Source organism: Cavia porcellus, unplaced genomic scaffold (genome assembly GCF_034190915.1).
Source record: "Cavia porcellus strain 051 isolate PalLab524CR breed Dunkin Hartley unplaced genomic scaffold, mCavPor4.1 scaffold_30, whole genome shotgun sequence".
Classification (NCBI taxonomy): Eukaryota; Metazoa; Chordata; class Mammalia; order Rodentia; family Caviidae; genus Cavia; species Cavia porcellus.
The window spans coordinates 48066966-48092506 of NW_026947513.1; the positions used below are offsets into that span (position 1 = coordinate 48066966).

Sequence of the window (25541 nt, forward strand, 5' to 3'; positions counted from 1 at the left end):
GAAATCAGGAAAACAATACCAGTCACAATGGTATCAAAGAAATTATATACTTAGTAATTAACCTAAACAAGGCAGTGACACATGCACATCCATGTTTATAGCAGGAAAACGCATAATACCTAAATCTTGGAAATGGTTTGAATGTTTTTAGCAGATGAAAGAATAAAGAAAATGTGGTATTTATACACAATGAAGTACTACTCTGACATAAAGACAAGTCATTTTTAGGAAAATGGATGGACCTTGAGCAATGTACCAAATACAACTCTGAGGTTTTTATCTCCTTTTTACACTACTTTTTACAGATTAGGAGAGAAGGGTGTAAGGAGAGAGGGAGGGAGGAAAAGGGAGGGGAAAAAGGGAGAAAGAGAGATGGAAAAGAAGTGAGGAGGGGAGGGGGAGAAAAGGAGGAGAGGAAGGGAGCAGCAAAGGGAGAGACAGGAAGAGAGAAGAGGAAGGAACTGTACGTACATTATACCATTAAAAATGATAAAATATTAAGTTTTATATTCTATGTATCTTATCACAATAAAAAACAAAAGGGGAAATAATTATCACTATTTGCATTATATAATAATTCAAATTTGAAGAGGTTTTAACATTGAAGAATTAAAAAGTATTAGTTACCATTAATTCTTTTTTTTTTTTTTTTTTTTTTTTTTTTGTCTTTTTCGTTTTTATTGGTACCAGCGACTGCCTGCTTCCAAGGCAGGCGTTTATGCCGCTGGGCTAAATCCCCAGCCCCCACCATTAATTCTTTTAAACTCAACAAAGAGAAAAACATAAATGTCCATTCTAAGAATCCTAAAGTTTTAAAGATGGAAAGGATCTTAAACATCACACAGTTAAATACGCTCATTCTCAGAATTTCCTGTGAAGATTTTTCTATCTTTGCTATGTAGTTTTACGTCTCAATGACCTTGTCTCTTTAATTCTATCACTTTTGTTATTCTGTATTAAATTTGAACTTTGAACTTCTTTCCAAGAACCTTAACTTTTTCATTCACCTGTACCCTCTTCTGGATCCGTTCTTTCCCACCCTGATCAGAGTTCACTGAATCCATTACTCAAGAGTTCTCTCTGGCCAGCCCTTGTATACACACGCACGAACCTCTCTATTTCACAGTCAGCATGCTTAAATATACATATGCATGCCCTTTGTATCATCTCAAGTCTTTCTGCTTAGTTGTTAAGTTACATACCCAGGTAGTCTTGCCCATAAACACAAGTTTTAACCATCACCCACTTCACCAATAACTTCTCAGCTGAATTTCAGTCCTATATTATCTAAACTGCTGGAACCTCCTCCTGCTTGTGAATAAGCACCCCTATTAACATAAACTGGTATTATTCTCCAGTCCTTCTCCCATCTCCAACAAAGCAAAATGCTCCTTCCTTATTTTTCTCACAGTACAATAGTTTTGTCTTTGCTATCTTCATTTTCCCCACTGACCACAATATACAGGGAACACTGTAAGAAGAGCAGCAAGAGTACAGGATTTCCAACAGACTGCTATTAATCAACTGGTTGTGTGCACACACAGGCTAACAGACACAGTATATTCATATATATGCTTAAAACTCTAACTCAAATAAGTCATATATGTTGGACATTCCAATTCCCTGCCATGTAAATCGGATCTTAATCACTGTCTGATGGCTCTCATTTCACAATAAAAAGTCAAAGCAAAGCCTTTACAACGCCCAAGAAAGGCAAGGATCATTATTTTATTTATTTATTATTTTTTTAAAGCCTACAGCACCCGGTATTCCCAGGCGGTCTCCCATCCAAGTATTAACCAGGCCTGACCCTGCTTAGCTTCCGAGATCAGATGAGATCGGCGCGTTTAGGGTGGTATGGCTGTAGATGGATCATTATGTTTTGATCACTTGTGCAACACAAGCTCATGTCAGCTATACAGTAAAATGGTTGTTGAAAGAATGACTTCCAATGGGTGGTTGAAATCCAACAAGAGAACAAGATTGTTGGCATATTAAACAATGAGGAATAAAAATTGGTTCATAAAAAGTTAGTTTATATATAGATGCAAAGTTACTCATCATCAAAAATTTTTAAAGAAATGTAATTAAGGTTAAAAACTTATTCCTGGAGTTATAGTCATAAATTTTAAGTGCTGGCTGTCACTGACAGTAAGCTTTCTAAAGGTTACTTTAAACATTACCTAGTAAATTACTTCATTATGGAGATCAAGGATACTTGCATGAAAACAAACTGGAAACCCAAAGAATCTTGAAGTTATAAAAGCTAAGTATTTATGGATTAGTACACACGAATCATACAGACTGCAAAAGTGCTTTTAACAGCCCAAACCTTATAAGGAGTGAGAAGATTGTACTGCACTTTGAAAGATATCGTTAAATAACTGTTATTTTGCAGTAATTTTACTAGACATATATGAAATGACAATTATGAAAATCCATTCTCGTGAAAAAACTTAATCGCCATTTCAGTTTCTCCACTAAAATGTTACTAAAAACTAATTTTGCTGTATGTTCATAGCAACAAACATACCAAATTTGATTCACAGGAGTATTTATACAAAATTTTGCCCTCATCTTCACAATAAAACTATTTTATAAATAGTCTAAAAAGCCAGGGGTGGTGACACATATCTGGAATCCTAAAGGCTGAGGCACGAAGATTGCTGTGAGCTGAGTTACAAAGTGAGACTCTGACTCAAAAGAACATATAAAATAGCCTAAGCAAATGTAACACTGAAATATCTTAAATTGCAGTGATTAAAAATTATCAATTACATTATTAAAAGAATCTGAATGATCCAATATATCATTTTTAGCTAATTAATTTGACCATATATATAAAAAATGAGGTAACTAACTTCTGGGTGATAAGATCTGTCTGTGGCTTTAATTCATATTTTCACCACAGCACTTCACATACTAAATATAATACCTAAAATGTTGATTAGTACTAAATGTCACATTTTATTTCTATCACTTAAGATATATGAAAAATTAACATATTCAATTTTCACACTAAGGAATTCTAAGATTCTGTTTGTCTGCTGGATTTTCAGAAATAAGGATGTATTCGAATAGGACTCTTATAAGTACCAACTCCCTATCAACCACTCTAAATGTGAAAACCTTACAACTGTTAAATCTTGTAGGCTAGCATACTGCTCAGTCTCCAGAAGCATTCTACAGCAGAAGATGAATAGCAAGTTATTATGTAAACACCACTGACGGTCATTTATTCCTATAGTCATGTAATGAATAATGTTTGCATTACGGAAATCAAGGTTTATACGATTTTTACATACTAATACAGACCACTGTGAAGTAACACAATAAACACATAGTGATTTAAGTTACAAATTCTGCTGAATAGCTAAAAACTATGATTTGAGAGAAATATGAGGAGATTCCACTCAAAACTAATATAACTGTAATCAAAACATTAAGAAAAACAAACAACAATTATAACTAAAATCTCCACCACTTGTCCCATAAATGAACTTTGTAAAAGCATGTTCAATTGCCAAAATGCACAAAGGCAAAAAGTTCACATAAATAAATGTATTAAGTAGTCAATGGCTTCGTGTATGTAACTATATTATACCAATATATGGTAGCTAAAAATATTGGTAGCTAAAAAAAAAATTTTATATATATATATACTAAATCAAAACTGTGCCAAGGAAATAGGTATATATGATAAATGAACCAAGACTGAAATGTGTGGTCACCCACCTACCTAGTTGTATATGACACCTTATAGAAACACTCAGTGCAAGGGATCAGTTTTACTAACATTACAGAAACATTTAGTGTAGGAGAACAGTTTTATTAAAGTAACACTGATTTTGACCCATTACCTAGAATAATGAAAACTTATGAATTACCATTTAGTTAGCAATAAAAATACTGGGGCTGGGGAGTTAGCTCAGGGGCATAAGGACCTGCCTTGCAAGCACGTGGTCCTGAGTTCGATCCCTGATACTGGTTAAAAAAAAAAAAATAGCAATAAAAATACTGAAATCTATATACCAAACCCTTAACTCAAGTTATTTACTTTCTAAAATGAAAATTATATCTGGTGCTTTGCAAATGTATACCAAAGAAATTCAATGAACAGCCATAGACACACAGTAAGATTATTTAAGGCTTTTTTACTTGACAAAAATCTTACAAATTTCTAAGAAATTTGCCTCTGTGGTCTAATAGTATGCAGGCAAAATGTCTTTGAGATGTATACAAAGAATTTCAACCAAAATCCATTTTTTAAAAATTTTTTTTTATACTGGGGAACGAACTCACAACCTCATGCTTGCCAGGTAGGCACTTATGCTGCTGAGCTAAATTCCTGGCCAAAATCCAGAAAAAACACAACAATATTGACAGTCAAATGGCCCCATATTAGTACTTTAAGAAGTAAACTTTTTTTGTTTGAAACAGGTCTCACTATGTAGTTCAGGCTAACTTTGACCTCACTATGTAGTACAAGCTGGCCTTGAATTCCCAGTAATCTTCCCGCCTCAGTCTCACATATGCTGGAATTACAGGCATGCATCACCATGCCAAGCTAAGAAATAAATCTTACTATAAATAAACTAGTATCAGAGAGAAAATTTAAAAAGTAAAAGACAAATGCACTTTTCTTTCATTGGACAGCTAGCCTATATGACTCAGCATCCAACAAAATCAAAGCCATCCTTTCTCCCAACAATATGCTAATACATTCTCCATGAATTATACAATAAATTAGATGAGTATAAATAAAACAAATTATACAGATAAAGAAATGTGAACATTCTAGGTAAGACATATGATCTAAAATTTAAAACATTTAAAAAGACACTCAAGCTTGGCATGGTGGCGCATGCCTGTAATCCCAGCACTCAAGAGGCTGATGCAGGAGGATTGTTGCAAATTCAAGACCAGCCTGGGCTACAGAGTGAATTCAAGAGCAGCAGGAACTGTCTCAAGAAGACCTCAGCCGCCAAAAAAGGATAGCCACCTAGACTGTGGCACAAACTTATAACCCTAGCACTCTGGGAGACTTAGGCAAGAAGATACCGAGTTCTAGTCCATATGGACAATTAGTACAATCTTCTTTCAAAAATAAAAAGGAATGGGACGCTGCACAGATCCTGATACTCGAACCCTACAAACAAAGGAAGAAAAAGCCTCAAGCATTTGAAAAGTTTAGCATCAAAAACCTTCCAAAACAACAACAAAAACACCTCAATAGAATCACTTCTTTGAAAGCAAATATGAGAGGAAAGGTAGCTGTAGTAGTTGAAAATTTAAAACTTTCCTATTCACTTTCTAACACAGTTCATACAGTCACCATCTCAAATTGTATGCCTTAAGATTAAGACAAGATCTCAGCAATCATGTCTCAGCCACAGAAGTCATCTCCAAGCTTGCTCTGGGCACTCTTCTGGGATAGGGAGACCAAAGGACCCTACAAGCTGCTAAAATGTAGTCTCCCAAATAAACTGAAGAAAATAAACTGAAGAAAATAAAAGACTGACTAGAAAGACAAAAACAAAGTCAAACTACAAGGCATTTTTCTCCTCATCAACCTCTCAGCAAATCTTCCATTTAGTTGAAGAAAACACTGTCTCAGCTCCCCAGCTTTCTATAAAGCACCCCTATTAATGTCTTACTAGTCCAACTATTTAAATGCAGGATGACCAAAATTACTATTTTTTGTTAGGTTTTTAAGATAACACATATTTAAAAATTTTATTGAATTTATTCAGTACAAGAATCCACTGGCTGAAATGACTCCTCCTTGAGTGACATTTGGGGTATTTCAGTACAAACGCACTGCCCAAGTGACATGTAAACTATTAAGCAGCTAATTCTGTCTTCTTTCAATCTCATTTAAACCATCACCAACAGAAGCACATCCTAAGAACTTTAAAAATCAGTTTCCTCTGCCTAGCACCTTGTTCGCATTCAAAAATAGCATTTTTTGTATGCCACACAAAAGATAATCAAATCAGAATCTTTGTCTCATGCTTTCAGTTAATAGATCAATACTTGTTTTCAAAACACTGTTCTCAGCACTGTGCTAATTACTGAAAAATAAAACTTTCACTAAATAAAATAAGTCACAGGATAGCCTATAACAGGTGATTATATATGTTGCAGGAGAAAAGACTACTGAATTGTAAGACAGGAATAGAAATTATTCAAACTAAAAGAGAACAAGACAAAAAAAGAGACATGAAACCTAAAAAAAAAAAAAATTGCTTAACTATAAGGTGTCAAGTTCTGTTTTAAACTACTCAAGAATTATTCTAGATAATCCCAAAAGATAAATATCCAAATTACTCATTCATCTATTTAAATAGGGTTGAGATTCTCATCATATTACATGTATCACAATATAAAATGAATTCTAGGAAGATAAAATTAAAAGCCACATAGAAGAATTTTATCTGAGCTCCAAGAGGAGTAAATCACAAAGAAAAAGTTTCTTAACTTTGTTAAAAAAAAAAAAAGGAAGCCAACTCAGAAATATGTTTTATTGCATTTGCAAAGATTCACCTAAATCACAAAGATCACCTCAAAAAATGTTACACCTCCATTAACAGAATGGTCAAAGTTTTTTTTAAAAAAAAATTCCAATAGGAAAACTGGAAGAATCAGTACATAAAATTTTCAAGACTAATACAAGTAACTCAGGGCACTAACAGATGGGTCAAATAGAAGACAGTTAGCAAATTGGTAGTGAAACACAAAAATATCAATAGTTACATCAATGAAAACTTCAGTAACTAAAAGACATTAAGAAAAAATAGCTACCTACATGAAACACACTTTAAAGACAAAGACATTAATAGAATTGAAAAAGACATAAAAACAGCCTTATGAATGGTGGTAAAACAATTATATTCTCAAAGTATTATTTAATTGTTATTACTATTTATTTAGTAAGCACATCTAAGTCAAATCAAGGAATATGATGGACATCATGGCACACACACCTGTGATCCCAGCATTCCAGGAGGCTGAGGCAGGAGAACCACAAGTTCAAGTCTAGCTTGACAACCTAGTAAGATTCTATCTTAAAATTGTAAACAAAACAAAACAAAAGCTGGAATGCAGCCCAGTATAAAGGCCCTGGTTTCAATCTCTAGTTAGTGGTGGTGGGGTAATAGAAATGAAGAAAAACACAGGAATACAATGGTATCTTGGTTCATGAACCACTTTATTTGCAAACAATTTGATTCACAAAAATATATGGCAAAATTTTGTTTTTGTTTGCAAACACTCCATCAAGTAACAAACAAGACCATGGCCATCTTTCCTGCATGAACACAAACTTGGAGCACCTTTTCCAAAATCAGAGAACAAATTAAGTTTGTGAACCTAGGTTTCTAATAATAAAAGGATCTTGTCTACAAGAAGATACAATAATTGTAAATGTGTACACACCTGGTAAGAGTGCCAAAATACATGAAGGAAAAAAATGACAAATCAAAAACAATGGGCCGTTCTACAGTTATCCTTGGACATTTCAAAACTTGTCTCTCAGTAAGTATTGAGAGAATAAGTAGGAAAAAAAAACCAGGAAAAATATAAATGACTTGAACATCATTAACTAACCTAATCTAACTGATGTTTATGGAACATTTAGCTGTTATAGAGAACATACTCTTTTTCAAGTGCCTGTGGAACATTCACTCATCAATATGTTCCATAGCTAGAGGAAAAAGCAAGTTTCCACACAGTTACATGAAATCAGAATATAGTATATTTGTGTGACCATAGCTTAGTAAATTGGAAGCCCATAGTATACTGATATACTATACTTAGAAATGAAACATTTAAATAACCTATATGAGCTTAGTTACTTTCTCATCCTGGGGACAATTTGGTTCACCATTTTGGTTCCAAGGCCAGAAGAAGGTGGGCGAGGGGTATAGTGGAGAAAACACGGCTCAACCCATGGCAGCCAGGAAACAGAAAGAGGGGAAAGAAGCCAGGAACAAGAGGATACCATTCCAAGTTATAGTTCAGGACCCAGTCCTTTCCCACCAATTCTCAACTCTTAACAGGACTTTTGGGTACATTTTAGATCTAAAACCTAACATTTCATTTGACACCCTCCCTCTGAATCAAATTTATCACATTATGCCAATAAAAAAAATCAATCAATAAATAAAGTAAAATAAAATCTTAAGCATTTTAGCACCACTAAAAAGTCCAAGACCAAAGTCTCTTCTGAGACTCATAAAGCAAATTCTTAGGTGTGAACTGATGTAAAAATTAAAAAGAAAGTTAAGCTTTTCAAAATACAATGGAACAAGGGTTCTCCATTCTAAAAAGGAGACATAAAGAAGAAATGAGGAAAAGGAAGGTTGAAACTTAGCAAGGCAAACATTAAATCCCACAGCTCCATGTCTAGCATCTGAGGCAACTTGTGGCAAGATGTGAACTCTCCAAAAAGTCTCCGCAGCCCAGCTGCCCCAGTCTTACAAGTTGTAGCCCTTATGATCTTTCTATCTCCAAGGGTGGCTCTGTTCAGTAATGGACTTTCCTCAGCAGACATTCCACATTCCTTGCATCTTCAACTTTCTGGAGCTTCCACTGAACTTTTAGCTTCATGTACAGCCATTATACTGGCACACTGCTTGATCTTCCAGGTCTCCTTCTGAAATCTGGGTGGAAGCCTCTATGACAGCATTGACTTGCATTTTTTTTGTATGTCTATAAAATCAGCACAACCGAGATGATGCCAAGGTCTGCTACTAGTTTGAGCAGCAGTAGGCCACCTTGTGTCACGGCTATGGGTGTAGCCTTTGAATGCCTAAATGACTGAAACAGGGGAAACATTCCCTTCTGTGGCCCTGAATAAGCAGGCTGTACTGGGGCTCAAATGACTGCTTTACACTTTTGTACCACTGAGCCTGAGAAAGGAGGGCTACAAAATTCCTGAAGGTTTAAGCTATCTTTTTCACTGTCCTGATACAAAGTACCCAGCTTCTTTTTAATGTTACGTTTTTCAGCAATCATGCTTCCCCACTGCCCCAACTTTGCAGGTACTTCTTTTCTGTTAAAACTGCAAACATCTTACATCATTTGCCTAAATATTGCTTTTTATTTTCACTGCAGCCCAGGATAAAGAGAACTAGCAGTAATCATGCCATAGCTTAAATGTTGCTGCGCTGCCCTGAAAAATCTTCTCCAACATATTATTAGTCCACTGCCTTTAATCTCAATGTCCTGCAAAGTCTCAGGACATGGGCAAAATGAAGACAAATTTTCTGCCACACTGTAACACACATGGTCTCTCATCCACTGCTAACGGGAGTCTTTTTTTTCCTCCAACTGTAACTTCCTGAGCCTGGCCTTTACTATATATTTACTAGTACTTTGGTTTTCTAAGCCCTCTCCACACTTTTATCAAACTCTGCTTATAGCAATCTAGGATTTCTTTAGCCCATTTCTCCAAATTCCTTCCAAAACCATCTTCCTAAGGTTTCTAAACCAAATAGCTCAGAATCAGGAGACTGTCTGGGGAAGTAGTATAACACACACACACACACACACACACACACACACCCACAAACAGTTCCCAAGGCCTGCATATGAACTTCTTGCAAGAACTTGAGCAATTTTGGATGTAACAGCCCAGACCTGACATTAGCCTGTGTGGCAGATACGAAAAGGCCAGTTTCCACTATGTTCTCCACCACTGTGTTCTCTCTCCTACAGTAGAGCACACTTTTCCCTATTTTTGCTTTACCCAAACTCACACTGCAGAGCATGTTTCTTTTCTTAATAAATGCAAAATCTCACTACCATTTGTGCTTCTCTTGACCAGTTCTTTGCTCAGGACAGAAAAAAACTGGAAACGACCACTGGAAGCAAATTTTAACACCGCTAAGTGCAGTAACAGGTAGCCACAGTCAATGACCCAACTCTTTATACCAAATTCTGTCTTATTTCCTCATTCCTGGATACAACTGATGCCTACAACTTAAAAGTAAAAAAGGGTTACTTGGGCTCACTTATACTCCATGGTCAGCTGCTCTAAGGCAGGAACAGAATGAAAAACGGGGATGGTGGAGGAAGAGACACTTGAACTATGGTAGCCAAGAAGCAGAGAGAAAAGACCCAGGGACAAGAATATAACCCTCCCAGCTCAGGCCCTCAAACGTTCACCTTCAACCTGGCCCTCAGGCTCATTCAGCTATATTTGTATCACTAAAAGCTCTTTCAACTATAATTAGTATCACCAATGGAAATCCCACTTTCCACGAACAAGAGAATTTGAGAGACATTTTACATGTAAACCATAATACTTCCCTCTCCAAAAATGACAGAGTCATGGATAACAAATGATCTGAATTTCTTAATTCTCTCCAAGATGGTATAAAAATATTACCATCATAAAAGCAAAGGAAAGCATGCCCAAAAGTCTTAGGTATGAGAGCTTTTCCACTGAAGCTGCAGTTAAAAAACTGCAGAATAAATTGAGGAGAAAAATTATAAAAGGAAAATTTGAAAACATTTGGAAGTGAATACTAATAAAAATAGAGCATATTGTGGTTTACATATAAACCACGGAAATGGTTTACAGCTTATAATGTTATTAGTGAAAGGAATTATTAAAAATGGTAATCTAAGGTAAAGCAGTCTGCCAAGCATGGTGGTATATGCCTGTGACCCACTGTGAGTTTGAGGCTTCTCTGGTCTATACAGTAAGTTCAAAGCCACTTGAACTGTAAAGAGCCCGTCTCAAAAAAATAAAAAACAAAAGTACATTTTTAAAAAGCCAGAAAAACAGTAACAAATGTAATCTAAAGAGAAAAGCATCAAGTAGCCCTATATCCAATAAAAAACTCTGAGAACAAATGGCTGTACTAGGCAATTCAAAGACTCAATTTTACATAAACTTCCAGAAAGCAGAAAGAAAAGGTGTTCCCCATCAATTTATCAGGTTAGCATTTCCCTGATACAAAAATGTTCTATGAGGTAAGAAAACAAAGATCTATAGACCTGTAAAGAACAATAATCCTTTACATGGTATTAATTTATCAGGTCTATCCATATACAAAGAGTCACATACCTCAAACAAGTGGAGTTTATTTCAAGAATACAAAATGTTGCTTACAACTAAACATCAATTAATATATATATTCCATACAATAATGAAACAAAGAAAGAAAAGTTCAGGATCATCTCAAAAGAACCTGACAAAATTTAACATCTTTGAAGGATAAAAATTCTTAACAAAATAGAAAAAAAAGGAGCATTCTCACCAAGGAAGAGGAATTAAGGAAGAAAAAAAAGGTACGGATAACATCATACTTATGGTAAAACACAATACTTCTTTCTTACACTTAAGAAGGTAAGGATATGTACAACCAATAATCCAGTTCAGTATTTTACCTAGGGCAGTAAGTCATAAAGAATCAGATGGTATAAAAAGAGGTAAAAATTGACTTTACTGTATGCAATGTAACTGAAAAACAGTGCTTAAATTTTTAAAATGTCTTACAGTAAAAGCCACTTTGTTGTTTATTTCTCTCAAAATACTCCTTCTTACTTCCAATACCCATCATTCTTGACATTTTCTGAAAGAGTTCTAGAAGTCCACTTTCATGAGTGTCTTTAATTATGCTGGCATGGCTCCCTTAATGTCCTGAACTGATTCAGAACATTTACCTTTTATGATCATATTGACTCTGGGAAAGAGCCAGAAGACACGAGGTGCCAGATTCAGTCAATAAGGTAGATGAGGACACACCATAATGTTACAAAGCCTGCCTTTAAGATGTTGCTTGGTACATACACATATACATACACATACACTTTTTTAAAATACATTATATATATATATATATATATATACATATATATACTTTTTAAAAATAAATGTACTTCACAAAAATATCCATGATAAGGGATTAGGAGAAATGTTTTTGTCAGGCCTAAGTTTCAGGAAATAAAGAGTACCCCAGATCATCTAGCATGCCAATGATAGAAACTACAGACTACAAAAATCTCAAAATTCACAAAGTTTCCAAATTTGGATCTTACTGCCATTTAACTCGATCTATACATACCACATACACTTTTCTATACTATATTGTTACCTTTGGTATTAACTACATTTGCCCATGTAGTTTTTTTATAGAGTAAACTGCTCTAAATTGCTTTAAATATAAATTGCTTTAAATTATTTTAGAGGATAAAGTATGTATATAAATTTAGAGTCCAAAATCCCTGTATTAAAAAGTTGACCATTCAAGCAAAGATATAATACAGACTATAAAGATTTTTAAATGTGCCCACAGTACTTTTTCAGAGCATGAAACAGTGGGAAAGAAAAAAACCACTAAGAAATGGGTGGGATGCAAGTAGGACTTGAAACAACAAAGACAGTGGGGAGCAGCAAGCAGACAACTGGAGGGGAAAGAGACTAGTATGAGACAAGGTAAAAGCAAGCAGTTGAGGCTAGATTTTAATAAAGCTAAACTTGACAAATGGAGCTCAAAGTTAATTCTTCAGAAGAAAGAAAGCAAAAGGAAATGTAGGTGACACATGCCAGCCATCAACTCCAACTTTCTACTCAGAAGTTATTAAAGTGACTTTTGTTTTGAGACAGTATATCTTATCACTCCATAGTTCAGGTGGCCTTGAACTCATGGTGTATGCCCCACCTCAGCCTTCCAAGTGCCAGGCTCACAGGCGTGTGTCACTACACTGGGCTGAGATACTGTATGAAACAGTCTAGTTTTAGAGATTGAAAAAACAGCAATTAAAAAAATTTACCTGAAAAGTTATACAAAGCCTATAATCTTTAAAAACCCAACTAACTGATTACCTGGGTGATTTAAAGACTTTAAATTCTACTTCCTCATTTCATATATTTACTGAAACAAAATAGGTTGAATTCTTCACTGTACAGTAATTTAAAATGAAAAATATTTCAACAGTAATTCATTAAAGACCAAGGATAGAACTATTCAAAGAAAATCAGATTATAACATTATAAACAATATAATGAAAAGAAAGTTCAAGTAGTGTAGAAAACTTAACATCACTGTCAAATTCAGCATTCTCATTTATCTAACTTTATAAGATACATTTTCTTTGGTAATTCATAAACTACAGAATGATGACTGAGCTGCTAAGTTTTAGCATCTAATCTAATCCTTTGGACATTTAGTGGAGTGAATTTTCACAGAAGAAATGACCTTTCTACTACTCTTATGTTATTTTTTATTTCACTTTATTTCATGACAAAGACAAAACAAAAAATTGAGAAACTGAGGAAGATAACTTAAAAAAAATAATAAAAATATTAAACAACTGTAACACAAAATTTTAAGAGGAAGTACTTTTCAGTGCGTGAACATATAAATACACATTTGGAAAATCCCTAATTTTCTCTCTCCTTTCCTCCCTTTTTTGTTTTTTATCTGCAGCACAAGAGTGCAAACCTAAGGTCTTTTATATGCTATACAGGTGGCTTAGCACTGAGCTGCAGTTCCACCCCTTAACTGCATTTTTAAATAAAATATAAGAATTTAGAGGCTAGTTGAGGTGGTGCATGGCTGTAATCTCAGCATTTAGAAGGCTGAGACAAGAGAATGCTTGTACATTCAAGAACAGTCTGGACTGCATAGTAAAACCCTGTCTCAAAAAAAGAAGCTTTATTTTTCAAACTAGCTTAAGAGGATGGCAGGAAGTAAATTACAAACACAACATATGACAGGAACAAAGGAACTGCTAAACTACAAATTCAAGGTTAGTAACAGCTAAAAAAAAAAGTTTTGACAAAAATGAAATGAAAAAGTCCGTGTGAAACTGAGTTAGGCAATATTCAAGATGAAGTACAAAGACCGTGTATGTAACTGTCATTTCTTTTTTCCTATAAGAAACACTTTGCTGATTCCAATGCCAATGTCTAAAGAAAACTATAAAAAATTAGGCTAACATGAACATATATACTTGCATAAATACAAACGTAACAAGAAATTACCAAGTAAATTTTACATGACTCATTTTTGCTACTATACAGGGACTCATCAAAAATATGGTGAATAATTGAATTGTTTAGAATGTATTCACATTAAAAGACACATTACCATTGATCTGCCCCCCCAATATTCGTTCTTACTACAAGTACTCTAAATCCATCATTCTTGCCACCTTCTAAAGCAGTTGTGTGAAGTCCAGTTTCATCAATGTGTTTACAAGCTGTGATCAAAAATTGTGCTAAATGCTATTGCCAAGGGTCATCCAATGGAAAGGCAGGTTTATAAAAATATACTGTGTCTTTATTCGCTACATTCACCAGATTTGGCACTATGCAACTTATAGCTTCATTCGGAAATCAAAATGACCACGAAAGACAAACATGAAAGGATTTAGGACATTAAGGTAGCCACAACAGGGAAAGTAAAGAGACTCACAAGAAAAGACTTGCAGAAGGGCTTCACAAAGGGCAACAAGGATGGATAAATGAAGCAATATTTTGGGAAGAATTAATGCCAATGTGTCATTTACTGCAGTGGATTTTTTAAAAATGTAAACATATACCGTATGCTTAGGTCACAGCAAATATGAGGAAACTGCAGATCAATATCTTTCTTTTTAGGTAAATGAATATACATATTATCTAAATCTTGTTTTTCATTTTTATAGACATATATATATAAAACTGAACTAATCTGGAAAACCAGAGTGGTCCCTGTGATAAGAAAACAAGAAAGATAAAGGCAAAACTTACAACCTTTGAAGCAAAAAATACTCAAAACTTTAAAAATATTTCGTTATCTGTTTCACTTGCCAAAATGAGTGACCAACTATAATTTGTGAACTCCTGATAATTACTCAGAAAAATTGCAATACAGGGGCCGGGGATTTAGCTCAGAGGCATAAGCACCTGCCTTGCAAGCAGGCGGTCGTGAGTTCGATCCCTGGTACCGATGATAAAAAAAAAAAATGTAATACATATTATTTTCCAGAATTTACAAATTCATGTTGTAAATATGTGATTTTTATCAATATCAAAATACTATTACTACTTAATGTTATCCTTCAAGCAACACAATTTTCTGCTTGCTTCTTCATTCTGGAGCCTACAAACCCTTTACTTTCAGAAATTTTCAGGTATGACTTACAATTTTAAAGTAATATATACAAAGTATCATGCAAATTGCCACACCGTTTCCCCCCATGTCTTTAATTTGCCGTACTATCATTGGAGGTACAGTGATGGCACAGAAAGTGTCAAGGTGATTAGATAAGCTGGGGATATGCAATGAATTAATAAATTCAATACAATGGTGAAAGAATACATTTGCATCAGCAGACTTATATCTAAGTATTTGACCTGTTACTACTAACTGGGCAATATACTGGTAACTGACACTCAAGTGTGATCTATGGGATGCATTAAGGTTCTCTAAACGTTTAGAGCAACTATGAGGTCAAAATCATTTTTACAATACTAAGACAGATATCTATTTCACTACACTGACACTCTCACTGATACAAATTGGTGGGTAAATCTGCTGGGTTTTTAATACAAATCAAGACCAAAGTATACTAGTTAGTAAGCGGTATATTCTCTGCCACACTCTCACAATCTTTTTCTTTTTTTCCTTTTTGAGACACGTTCTCCTCTTAATTCAGGCTGACCTTAGGTTCATGTAGCCCAGGCGGCCTCAAACTTCCAGGAATTTTCGTGCCTTAGCCTCCCAAATGGTGGAAATTACAGGTGTGCACCACCATACGCAGCCACTCACAACCTTTTAAAAAGCCTTTCATAAAGCCAGTTTTCCTTATGAAGCAATTTACAAATATCAGTCTTTACAATTTTCAACCTTAAGCATATGACTTTAACATTCTATGTGACAAACTGGGAAACAAGAAAAATACAAAATGTGGTTGAAATTATCCCTTTTCTTGTGGAACATTTTTACCACGATGACTATAGTTATTCAAACTTAATCTGATAAGCATTTTCTCAAAATGAATAAAATGAACCTGTCATTTCAAGAAAAACTTTATGTTCTTTGTTGTTAATGACAAAATTCAAGCTTTCAAGTAAAACTAGAACTTTTGGAAAAATTCTGGAAGGAAATATGCATCTTTAAAAATATAGAATAGCAGTGGATTTTAATCCATCACAGTACACTGGTACTTCATCAGGTTCTACACCGTAAGTAACTTTTAAGAAACTACCACTTGTACATGTGAAGAATGGTTAAAGGATAACTAGGATTATTTGAAAGGATTATTTCTACATTTTCCTTTTTTTATCCTCATCTCAATGTGACATTAGATTTCTTTTTTCAGGAACTTCAACAAAAATAATGTCATTACAACAGTGAATATAAGAGCAAATGACTCTTATTAAGGTAGACTTCAAAAGTATTTGTGAAAAAGTAAATCTGTCACTCTTCCGCCTAGTTTCTCTTGGAAAATAATTTTTTAATAAAAGTCTTTTCACAATAGGTTTAGTATCAATCATTTTTATATGAATATGTAAACGATTTTATGTTTTCTGATTTTTAACTTCTAACATGACAAATGTTGACAGACATAACTTGCTTAGTCTTCTGGATCCTCAAAAATTTGTAAAAGTTTACACTAACTGTGCTACGTGTTTCCATAGATTACCCTATTTATTACTTTTGAGGCTGAAATAAAGTGTAAAACACCTAGCACAGACTCTCATCTGTATAACTTATATAATATTCCTGTTTTTTTCTATCTTTGTAATTGGGTCCTAGGAATAGCTAGTGTACTAGCCACCAAGCAGTTTATACCCACATTCAATACATACTATAAACATATCCAGACAGTTGGAAGTCTGACTCCATCCAAGCCAAAGTATTAACAGCAAGTATTAGTCCAACTCATACAACCAAAAGTTATCACCACCTCACACATGTTAACATAAAGCGCCTTACAAAAGTTCTTTGGGTTGGTAAATTTGGAAGTCACATACTAAATCCCAAACAAATAGCTATGTAAAACTGATGCTGATCAACTTTGTAGTGATTAAGTTATCTCTCACCTGAATGAGCTCTACAGTCAAGTGTCAAAAAACAAATGTTCTAAAAAATTCAGAACAAGTGTTAATGTTGTTGCATATATATGTAGATGGCACAAGACACAGACGTTTTCTAATCAATGCTCCACAGCAGACACTGAATTAGACTTACAACGGATGAACATCGGACTAGTGGACTACTGGTCAGTTTGCCTTTACACTCACACACAACAGATCAATTCACATACTTCTAGTTACTCTGACTTTTTGGAAGCTTCTTGTAGCCTCCACAACCCACTAAAATATTTGGTCTTTACAGGGATCAACTAACATAAAAAATGTAAGTGTGTCTTTACACACCTAATCTCCAATGCATTTTTCAAAATTGGTGTATGAACTCAATGGTGCAATTTCCACATCATCTATCCAGGATAAACTAGACTTTCAGATTAGAGCTTCCACACTGTATACTAGTCAGAGATATGAGAATATATAGTATCTGTAAGGGTTTTTGTTAAGAGTGTAAGTTGTATATATGTATATATACCTGTTTTAAATAGTAAGGATAAAAAATCCTAAATGATAAATATGAAAATGGATGTTCCTGAGCGCTCTATTGATAAAGAAATATAACAGACACATATAAAGAAAGACAACTTAAGGCGCCTAAGTCAAGGGATATATGCTGAAGAACATCAGTTCTCTAAGGACACTGCTAAAAGTTAAGTTTTAAAGCATTCAGGTGGAACCAATGAAGTAACATACTGGAATACAAATATGCATTTGTATGCATCTTAAATTCAAGACTGTTTAAAATACCAATGGTGTAGATGCATTTCTTCTGTTTCTTCACCTTCCCAAAACAAATGAGCTACACTAAGTGTGCTGAATTTCAAGTGCCTACCAACTCTAAGGTATTCAACAAACAGTTAAGAATGGCATTAGGAGATACAACTGCCCTATGTGTCTTATCTTAATTCCAAAATTGCTTCCTGAATGAGAAGTATTCTTTTTACCAACTCAATTTAGTTAGCTAAACTGTTTAGTTGCTTTTAGACTATAAGAATTTATCTGTAAATTCACTTATGACACTAACTGAGCCCCCTCTTTTACCCAGATTTAATATGAACATCTCTTTAAAAATTTATGATTCAAAGGACCCAGTTAGAAAGACAGGAGAAAACAGGAGTTCAATGTTAATTTCAGAAAAATCTATATAAAATTCTCTAGCTTCAATAAATAAAATTACAAAGATGAAAACTATGGTAACAAATTTCAATTAGCTTAAAAGTAGATACAGTAACACAATTGGCATCGTGATATGTAGATGAACTGCTTTTATTGGACATTCATGTATGAAATTTCCCCTTTAAAAAAGGATTTATTTCTGGAAAGCTCATTATATAATGTATCTATCTGCTATGTGAGTTGCTTCAGAAAATGATACATGTCACTTCACAGAGTTAGCAAATGTATTCTCTGTACTTTTACTTTGGCACTAGGTGACTGTAAGTATTCATAATTTTGAAAAATAATTCTTTTACTATTATTTGAATACTTTCACAACTGGTCTGTCAATTATTGACAAATACTAAATTAAACCATAGTATTTTAAATAGAGAAAACTACTCACTTAATATGGTTTAATGCAACAGGTATTAAAAAGCCAAATTAAGACAGCTTCAAAATGAGAATAATCAAAAGTGCAGGTATCTTAGTAAACACTAACAATGAATAAATCAGAAAATGCAAAATTTTAACTTGACAGTTTTAACAGAAGTAATGAAAAGCAACTGTTAAAATAGCATTTTAAGAAACAGTAAAGGCACAAAACCATGTTAAAGTGGGGTTTTCACTAGAAAATGAAAGACTTCTAATACATGTTATACGCTGAAATTTTAAATAAGAAAAGCTGACAGAATTTTTCATAATCTGTAAAGTATACTTCTACAAAACACAAAGCAAAAATTTTTAAATGCAAATTAAAGTGTTCTTCTGTAACTTTATAATCTTTCAAAAAGTGAACCACTAAGTGCCATGTGAACACTTGTAATTACTAATTTGTTAATCAAAGTTTATACTATTATTTTTAAGTAAACCATTTGAAAGGAAACTCACTAATTATATCAAAACATTTTTTTAAAGAGGAAAGTAATAGAAATTAAACAACACAATTCACCTCACACAATAGCTTTTAGGAGAGGGGGAAAGTGTGCTGGAGGTGTTTCCCAGGAGGGAGATAATAAAATAGACTCAGTTTTCACTCTGCAGAACCACCACGGGACTTGCTGCAATGTCAGCTCAGGCACACACTGAGGGACTCCAGAAAATGCTCATTGATCATGCAGCACTTTATAATGCGCATAGGCTTTTTTCTTCTGCTAACCCAGCCTGTCTTCCCTTTGCAGCCTCTCCCCACAATCAAAATCTCTTCCAGAAGACAATGAAATAGTTAATAAAAATATTACAGTCTTAAGTATTAGGAATACCATTCACTACCAGGAAGCTTCGTCTCTGAATTTATTTTTTTCTTAATGAAGGAAAACAAACAAACAAACATACACACACACACACACACACACACACACACCTATAATGCTGTAGATAAAAAACAGAATCTTTATATCTATGCCTATAAACACAAATTTTTGGTAGTATACTACGACAAAGATCACAATCAATTAGTTTCACTTTGACATGAATTATTTGAACTGATTTATACTCAGTTTCTTTTAAAACTGATACAAACAAAAAAAATTTTGATATTCATGTGTCTTAAATTATAGGCAAATGTGACTGACAACACTCTAGCATTTGTACTCTAAATTGTAAGGCTTTTTTAAATTTCATAATTTATTTGATAATGAGCAAAGTCACATGAAAAATTCAGGACCAGAGTGTACCATCTAAACCAAGCAACTAGGCTCAGATGCTTAGTTTTAAACTGAAATGAACAGCTGTATTTAATAGTTAATTGTTAGCACAGCATTAGGCTTAGATATGTAAATGAATTCTAAGGCATAAGATACTAAACCGACTCAAAGCTGCTTTGCAGACCCCACCTTCTAATGAGTTAATCTAAAGGTCAACACCAGCATAAGGCTTTTTATTAAAGTCCAAACCCCCTCTCCCTTCTTTCCATCAATATCTACCCACAATTTATGAAACATGAAGTTTAAACAAAATAAACCTAGACTTCTTTAGTAATCATGTAAATCTGACACATTCTCACAAGGAATAAGGTCTGACCGTGTTCTGCTTTTATGCTCTGCCTCTTTTTGCTCTCTCCTCTAATCTATTCATCTGTAAAATAATTCCAGCAGATAAGATTTCTTTGTTCAGATTTCAACTTTCATTTCGTTTACAAATCTAGCCCTACCTCTAGAATGTCTTCTAGAACATATGCTTCCATTTCAGCCGCTGTCTCCATCATGTTTCATCAAACTGCCATGTTTCTTACTGCACTGTGATTAGATCATTGCCAGCAGGAACACTCCTCTGTGTCAGCAAGGGAACAGGAAATGGAATGTTCTATTACATGCCTAAAGCAGCTTAGCTGTTGACTAGCCAGGCATCTACCAAAGGAGCAGGGGGTGACTCAGTGTGTTTTTTAAAGATACAGAAGCTTTATTCCAAAGCAAACTTCTGTCAAGTAATTTCAAAGACAAAATAGATAAAAACTTTCTTATCATTTCAAATTTTAAAATCCTAAATTTTCAAAAATGAAAAAAATCAAGACGTATATAATTTTAAAAGCTATTTAGTATGTCTGGCTTCTTGGTTGAACAAAAGAGGCTGAAGTAGGTTATGCAGCAAACTATTCTTAGTAAAGCACTGTAGTGAGCTTCATGGCTATAAGTAAAGATGCAAAGAAGGCAAGCTACACCAAGGTAGGAATCTGCAATATCAGGCAATTGGGCTGCTTAACAGACATAGTATAGCTATTGCTTTGAGAATATTAGAAATAATCATCTTAATGTAGTTTTTAATGGTAAACTAGTTTTCTATAAGTTAACCTATAAATACCTATGAAAATAATATTAATATTCAACTGATTATGATTTCTGAAATCATTATATTTCATTATGTAGTCATTTTCTGGTAGCACGTTTAACTTCTTTTACTAACCAAAAAATGGTCTTATTTCTGATCATAAACTATGCAACTACAAGAAACTTGGCACATGTATTGTATACCAGAAAGTGTTCCAGGTACAATCAACAAGACAATGCTTAACAGGCCAAATGAAATGAAATGAGGTAAGTCCTACCACATAATTTCTGGTATTTAGGAGGCATTATTATTGTACCAGAGAATAACAATATGCCACTTAAAATGCTTTGTGTATATTCACTCAATTCTCACAATAATCCTGAAAAGTGGTATTATCATCCCCATTTTACACAGGAGGCAAGGAGGATATAGAGAGGCTAACCAACTTGCCCAATTATTCGCAGCGAAACTAATTCAGCTGAGGAGCTAAGATTTCAATCTAGGCAGCTGGCTGCATGTTCCATCCTCAGAATCAAGCAGAACACTTTCTCCAAGTGATAATACTCTCATTTGGTAGATAAGGATACCAACCTTCAGACAGCAGTTATACAGGCGTCATCAAATCTAAATTCAAACCCAGCAATATGTGACTCAAAAAGCTAGGTAGAATGAATGGCAAAGAAATGATACTAAACTGTTTTTCCTCAGTGCATACCTAATGTTCTTATTATCTATGAGAACATTAGGTATGGACATTAATTTATCTATGGAAACATTACACTTGGCATTTGGTGACTTCTTAAAGTAATACCCATCCTTAAGATCTGTTTTAAGGCGGAACTATCATAGACAGTTAAGTTAGATAAAAATATTATAGGCAGTCAGACAGGGTTAGACCCTAAAGGAAGTCAGTGCAGAAGATGAGAACACATTACAACTGTAGCTAGCAGCACATTTGCTGAAGGGTCAGCCTTCAAGATAAAGATGGAATGACAACACCTACCTATCTCCTTGAAAGACAAATAATATACTATAATCAATATTCTAAATAGCAATCAGTCACCCAAGTGAATGATCAAGACCTCCTGACCCATCTCTTCAAAACAAGCCTTGTTTTTTTCCTTGTACACTTCTTTCTATATGACTTGCTTCCCACTGGATCTACATTACTGAAGCAGCTATTCATGTAATCTTACTGGTTGATCATAGTTTTATTCCATGTTGTACCCACCTCATGATATTGCTCTACAAAATTCCCTTTGAGAAGTAGGCTAATTAGCAACCTACTTTCCAGGTCCCCTCCTGTCTCTTTCTCAAGAAAACTTCCTACTCTTAACTTCCCCTGTACCTAAGAATTCTCTCTTCAATTTTAGGGAATACTAGTTCAGCATACAGACATCTAGCAGGTTGGGACCTATTTCCCTGTATTACATGGAGGTCCTAAATCAGAACCAGCAAACTGGCTCTCAAGTATTTCCTACTTTCCAGGTCAATTACATACATTTTTCATCTTTAGAATTAAATCATCAACACTTTCTCATCCTCAAAATTTCTAGTGTAAGTAAGCAAAGACAAGTTTGAGTTAAAGGAACCTATACATTAGAGCATTCATTTTTCTCCTAAGAATAAGCTTTCCAAATCCTATTTGATTAAAAAATTAGGCTACCCTAAACCTTAAGTAAATCACCATTCACGTTCTCCTTCCATTTTGTTCTATGATTATAGAATATGAGGTTCTTCTACATTTTTTGACATTTACTGTAAAGTTTTCATTTTTATGGTGGAGCAGACCCAAAGTCCTGGAATTCACTCTTCCACTGGGTTACAATTCCAGTCACAGTTTTTAATAACAAGTATGTGACTATGGCTTTCCTACAGTATCGTGAATGTTATATGTATTATTATCTGCACCTTAAAGACCAAACCTTGATGAAAGCAGAAATATTTCTTGCCAATGCACATATGAACAGGCCACAAAGTATTTTTTTATTAAACAAATGCATGAATAAAAGAATCATTTGTCATCCAGTAACACATTCTGACTCCTCTTATATCAATTTTAACACTAGTAGTAACTTTCTGGGAGTAGGGGCCAGCACTGGGGAATCAAGCACAGGACCTTTCACATGCATATGCTCTACCACTGATTTACAACCTTAGCCCCACTCGTACATAACAATTTTTGATGAAGATACTTGGTTTTTGACTGGAATTTTAGTCACTGAAATAAGATACTGAAGGCATTCAATATGAACAAAGTGCAAATTTCAAAATTTCTATAATCTTTGTTTACACAGTATAGCAAAATAATTATTTTTCCCATTAATCTTGCTTTCTTGAGGTTTTGTTAATCTGATGAACTATGTTACAGCAAAAAAAAAGGCAAAAATGTACAAACAAAAAGAGATTCATACACATATCAGACCTACCACCCTAAAACCGCCTTTGCCTCACTCTATACGTAAACAAACTGTCTTTCCATTTGTCTAAAATGGATTTCATCTATTTTTGCTAGTGACAAAGATATTAAAGCATAAATAATAGTTAACATACTAATCTATGCAAACAAATGTAAACCAATACACAAAAAAGTTCAAAAACATGAATAAAAACACTGGCTAAAACAAGATTAAAACATGCAGAGTGAAGCTTCACATTAAAAAGTGGGAAAAGGATAGAAGTAGCTTCATATCCTGATCCAGTGCTACTTTCCTTCAACAAGGAAAAAGAAACTGAAAGGAAAAACATGCAGAAATGTTCTGGAAAACAAGGAACTCTGTTTTGTATGACTTGCTGCCATTTGTCCTTCCAATGAAACTTTTTAAATCTTTAATCTTTACAATTCTGTGTAAAGTTTTTTCTCAATACATTTTTTTTCTACTTAATAAATGGTTAGGCCTTTAAACAGATTTTCAAACAAAACAAATACAGATAATTGGTAGTAGGACAAATATAAATATTTCACACACCCACAAAAAAACAGTTGAGTAGAAAAAAATGGAAACAATTTCACTTCTCAAAATGTATGGGGGAAAAAAATTTTGTTATGAACTTACAACCTCACACTTACGAGTTAAGTGCTTGAGCTAATGAGCTAAACCTGGAGCCCTGAAAATTTCTTTTTCTCTGGTGTAAGTCAAGATACAGATTAACAGAACTTGAAACTATATGCAACAGTCTAGACCAAGAAAAAATGAAGGTAGATATTAAAAACTCCAAATTAAAAGACTAATACAACTTGGTAAAATTCCTGAAAATCCACACATTATTAAAACAACAATATGTACATTCCCATGATTCTGTATTTTATCTCTTAGAAACCAGTCCTCCAATGAAATGTCAGAGGTGGATCTAATGTAGCCTAGTAACATTCTTTTCATTACCAATATAGTTTATTTTCTTTTTCATTAACTATGATTCTTATCTATAAGGAATACATGTACATGGAAATGGAAAATATCAAGAATACATATACTGGGAAAGTAAATCTCTCACAGTCCCTAAGAGGCACACCATCAATCAGTGTTAACATACTTCAATCCTATCTTGGTGTAAGTTTGTTTTATATAAAAGGAAGAATATTATACATCTGGCTCTCCATTTACATGGTTCTGTGTCCTCCATCATAGATCAAAAATATTCAAGGAAAAAAATTCACCGGTACTGAACATTTACTCCTTAAACAATATAGTACAAATACTTACATTGTATTAAATAGAGCATAATGACTTAAAGGTTACGTGAACATTCAAATAAGGGACTTACACATTCATCGATTTTGAGGTCTTGCACTCAATCCTCCAAAGACACAGGGTATGACTGAAGGATAAGGATACCTTAATGCAGCCCCATATTTTAAAGGCAGTACTCCATGATTGTTTCAGAGCAGCATACACAGATCTTTTTTTATTTTGACAGCTCCTCAAAATTTCACTAAAGAATCAAACACTATGATGCATTTATTCATTCCATTATTGACAGGCATTTAGTGTTTCTAACATTTCATAATGCTACAATGAACATTGGATAGACATGCTCTGTGTATGCGTGAATATATACAGCCATACAATAAATTTCTTGGAAGTGTACATGTACTGCAAATTTTAATGTTACCAGATTATCCAACTAATTTATACAAATAGCAAATGAATCTGCCTGCTTCCCTACTCTCTAACCCTAATCCTAAGTGCCACCAATACAAGTCTACAGTATTTTTAAAACCCAGACTTGAAATCTGCATTTGCTATAAAATATATATCTACACTTTACTTAGTTCTACCATGTCTTTACTTTTCAAGGAAAGCCAAAATCAAAAGTTATGCCTCTTCTCATCTAACTTCTGCCCCTTATCAAAAATTGCATAAATTTATTTCTCCTAGATTAAGAATTTCAAATGACAGGAAGAAAGCAAGGAAGAAAATAGAGAAGGGAGAGAAAGAAAAGCAAGCTACAGTGCAGAGTCTATTAATACATAGGTAGCTGGAGAAAAGAATGTCTAGCAGGCTTTGTTTAACTGTTTTTAACA

At 34.1% G+C, this 25541-nt stretch overlaps 1 protein-coding gene and 1 pseudogene across 7 annotated transcripts in view; both read right to left on the reverse strand.

The window, feature by feature from the left end:
* Ankrd17 (ankyrin repeat domain 17) overlaps positions 1–25541 on the reverse strand; it is a 166101-nt gene that overhangs the window by 117519 nt on the left and 23041 nt on the right. Inside the window, exon 1 of one of the 7 annotated variants that reach the window (XM_013150118.3) lies at positions 20403–20758. The exons of the other annotated variants lie outside the window; for them this stretch is intronic. Coding sequence (XP_013005572.2) covers positions 20403–20456 — 54 coding nt within the window. The 5' untranslated portion in view covers positions 20457–20758. Of the gene's footprint in view, positions 1–20402; positions 20759–25541 lie in introns of those variants that run through there. 7 annotated transcript variants of the gene reach the window in all.
* LOC111756107 (5S ribosomal RNA) lies at positions 1752–1869 on the reverse strand (annotated as a pseudogene).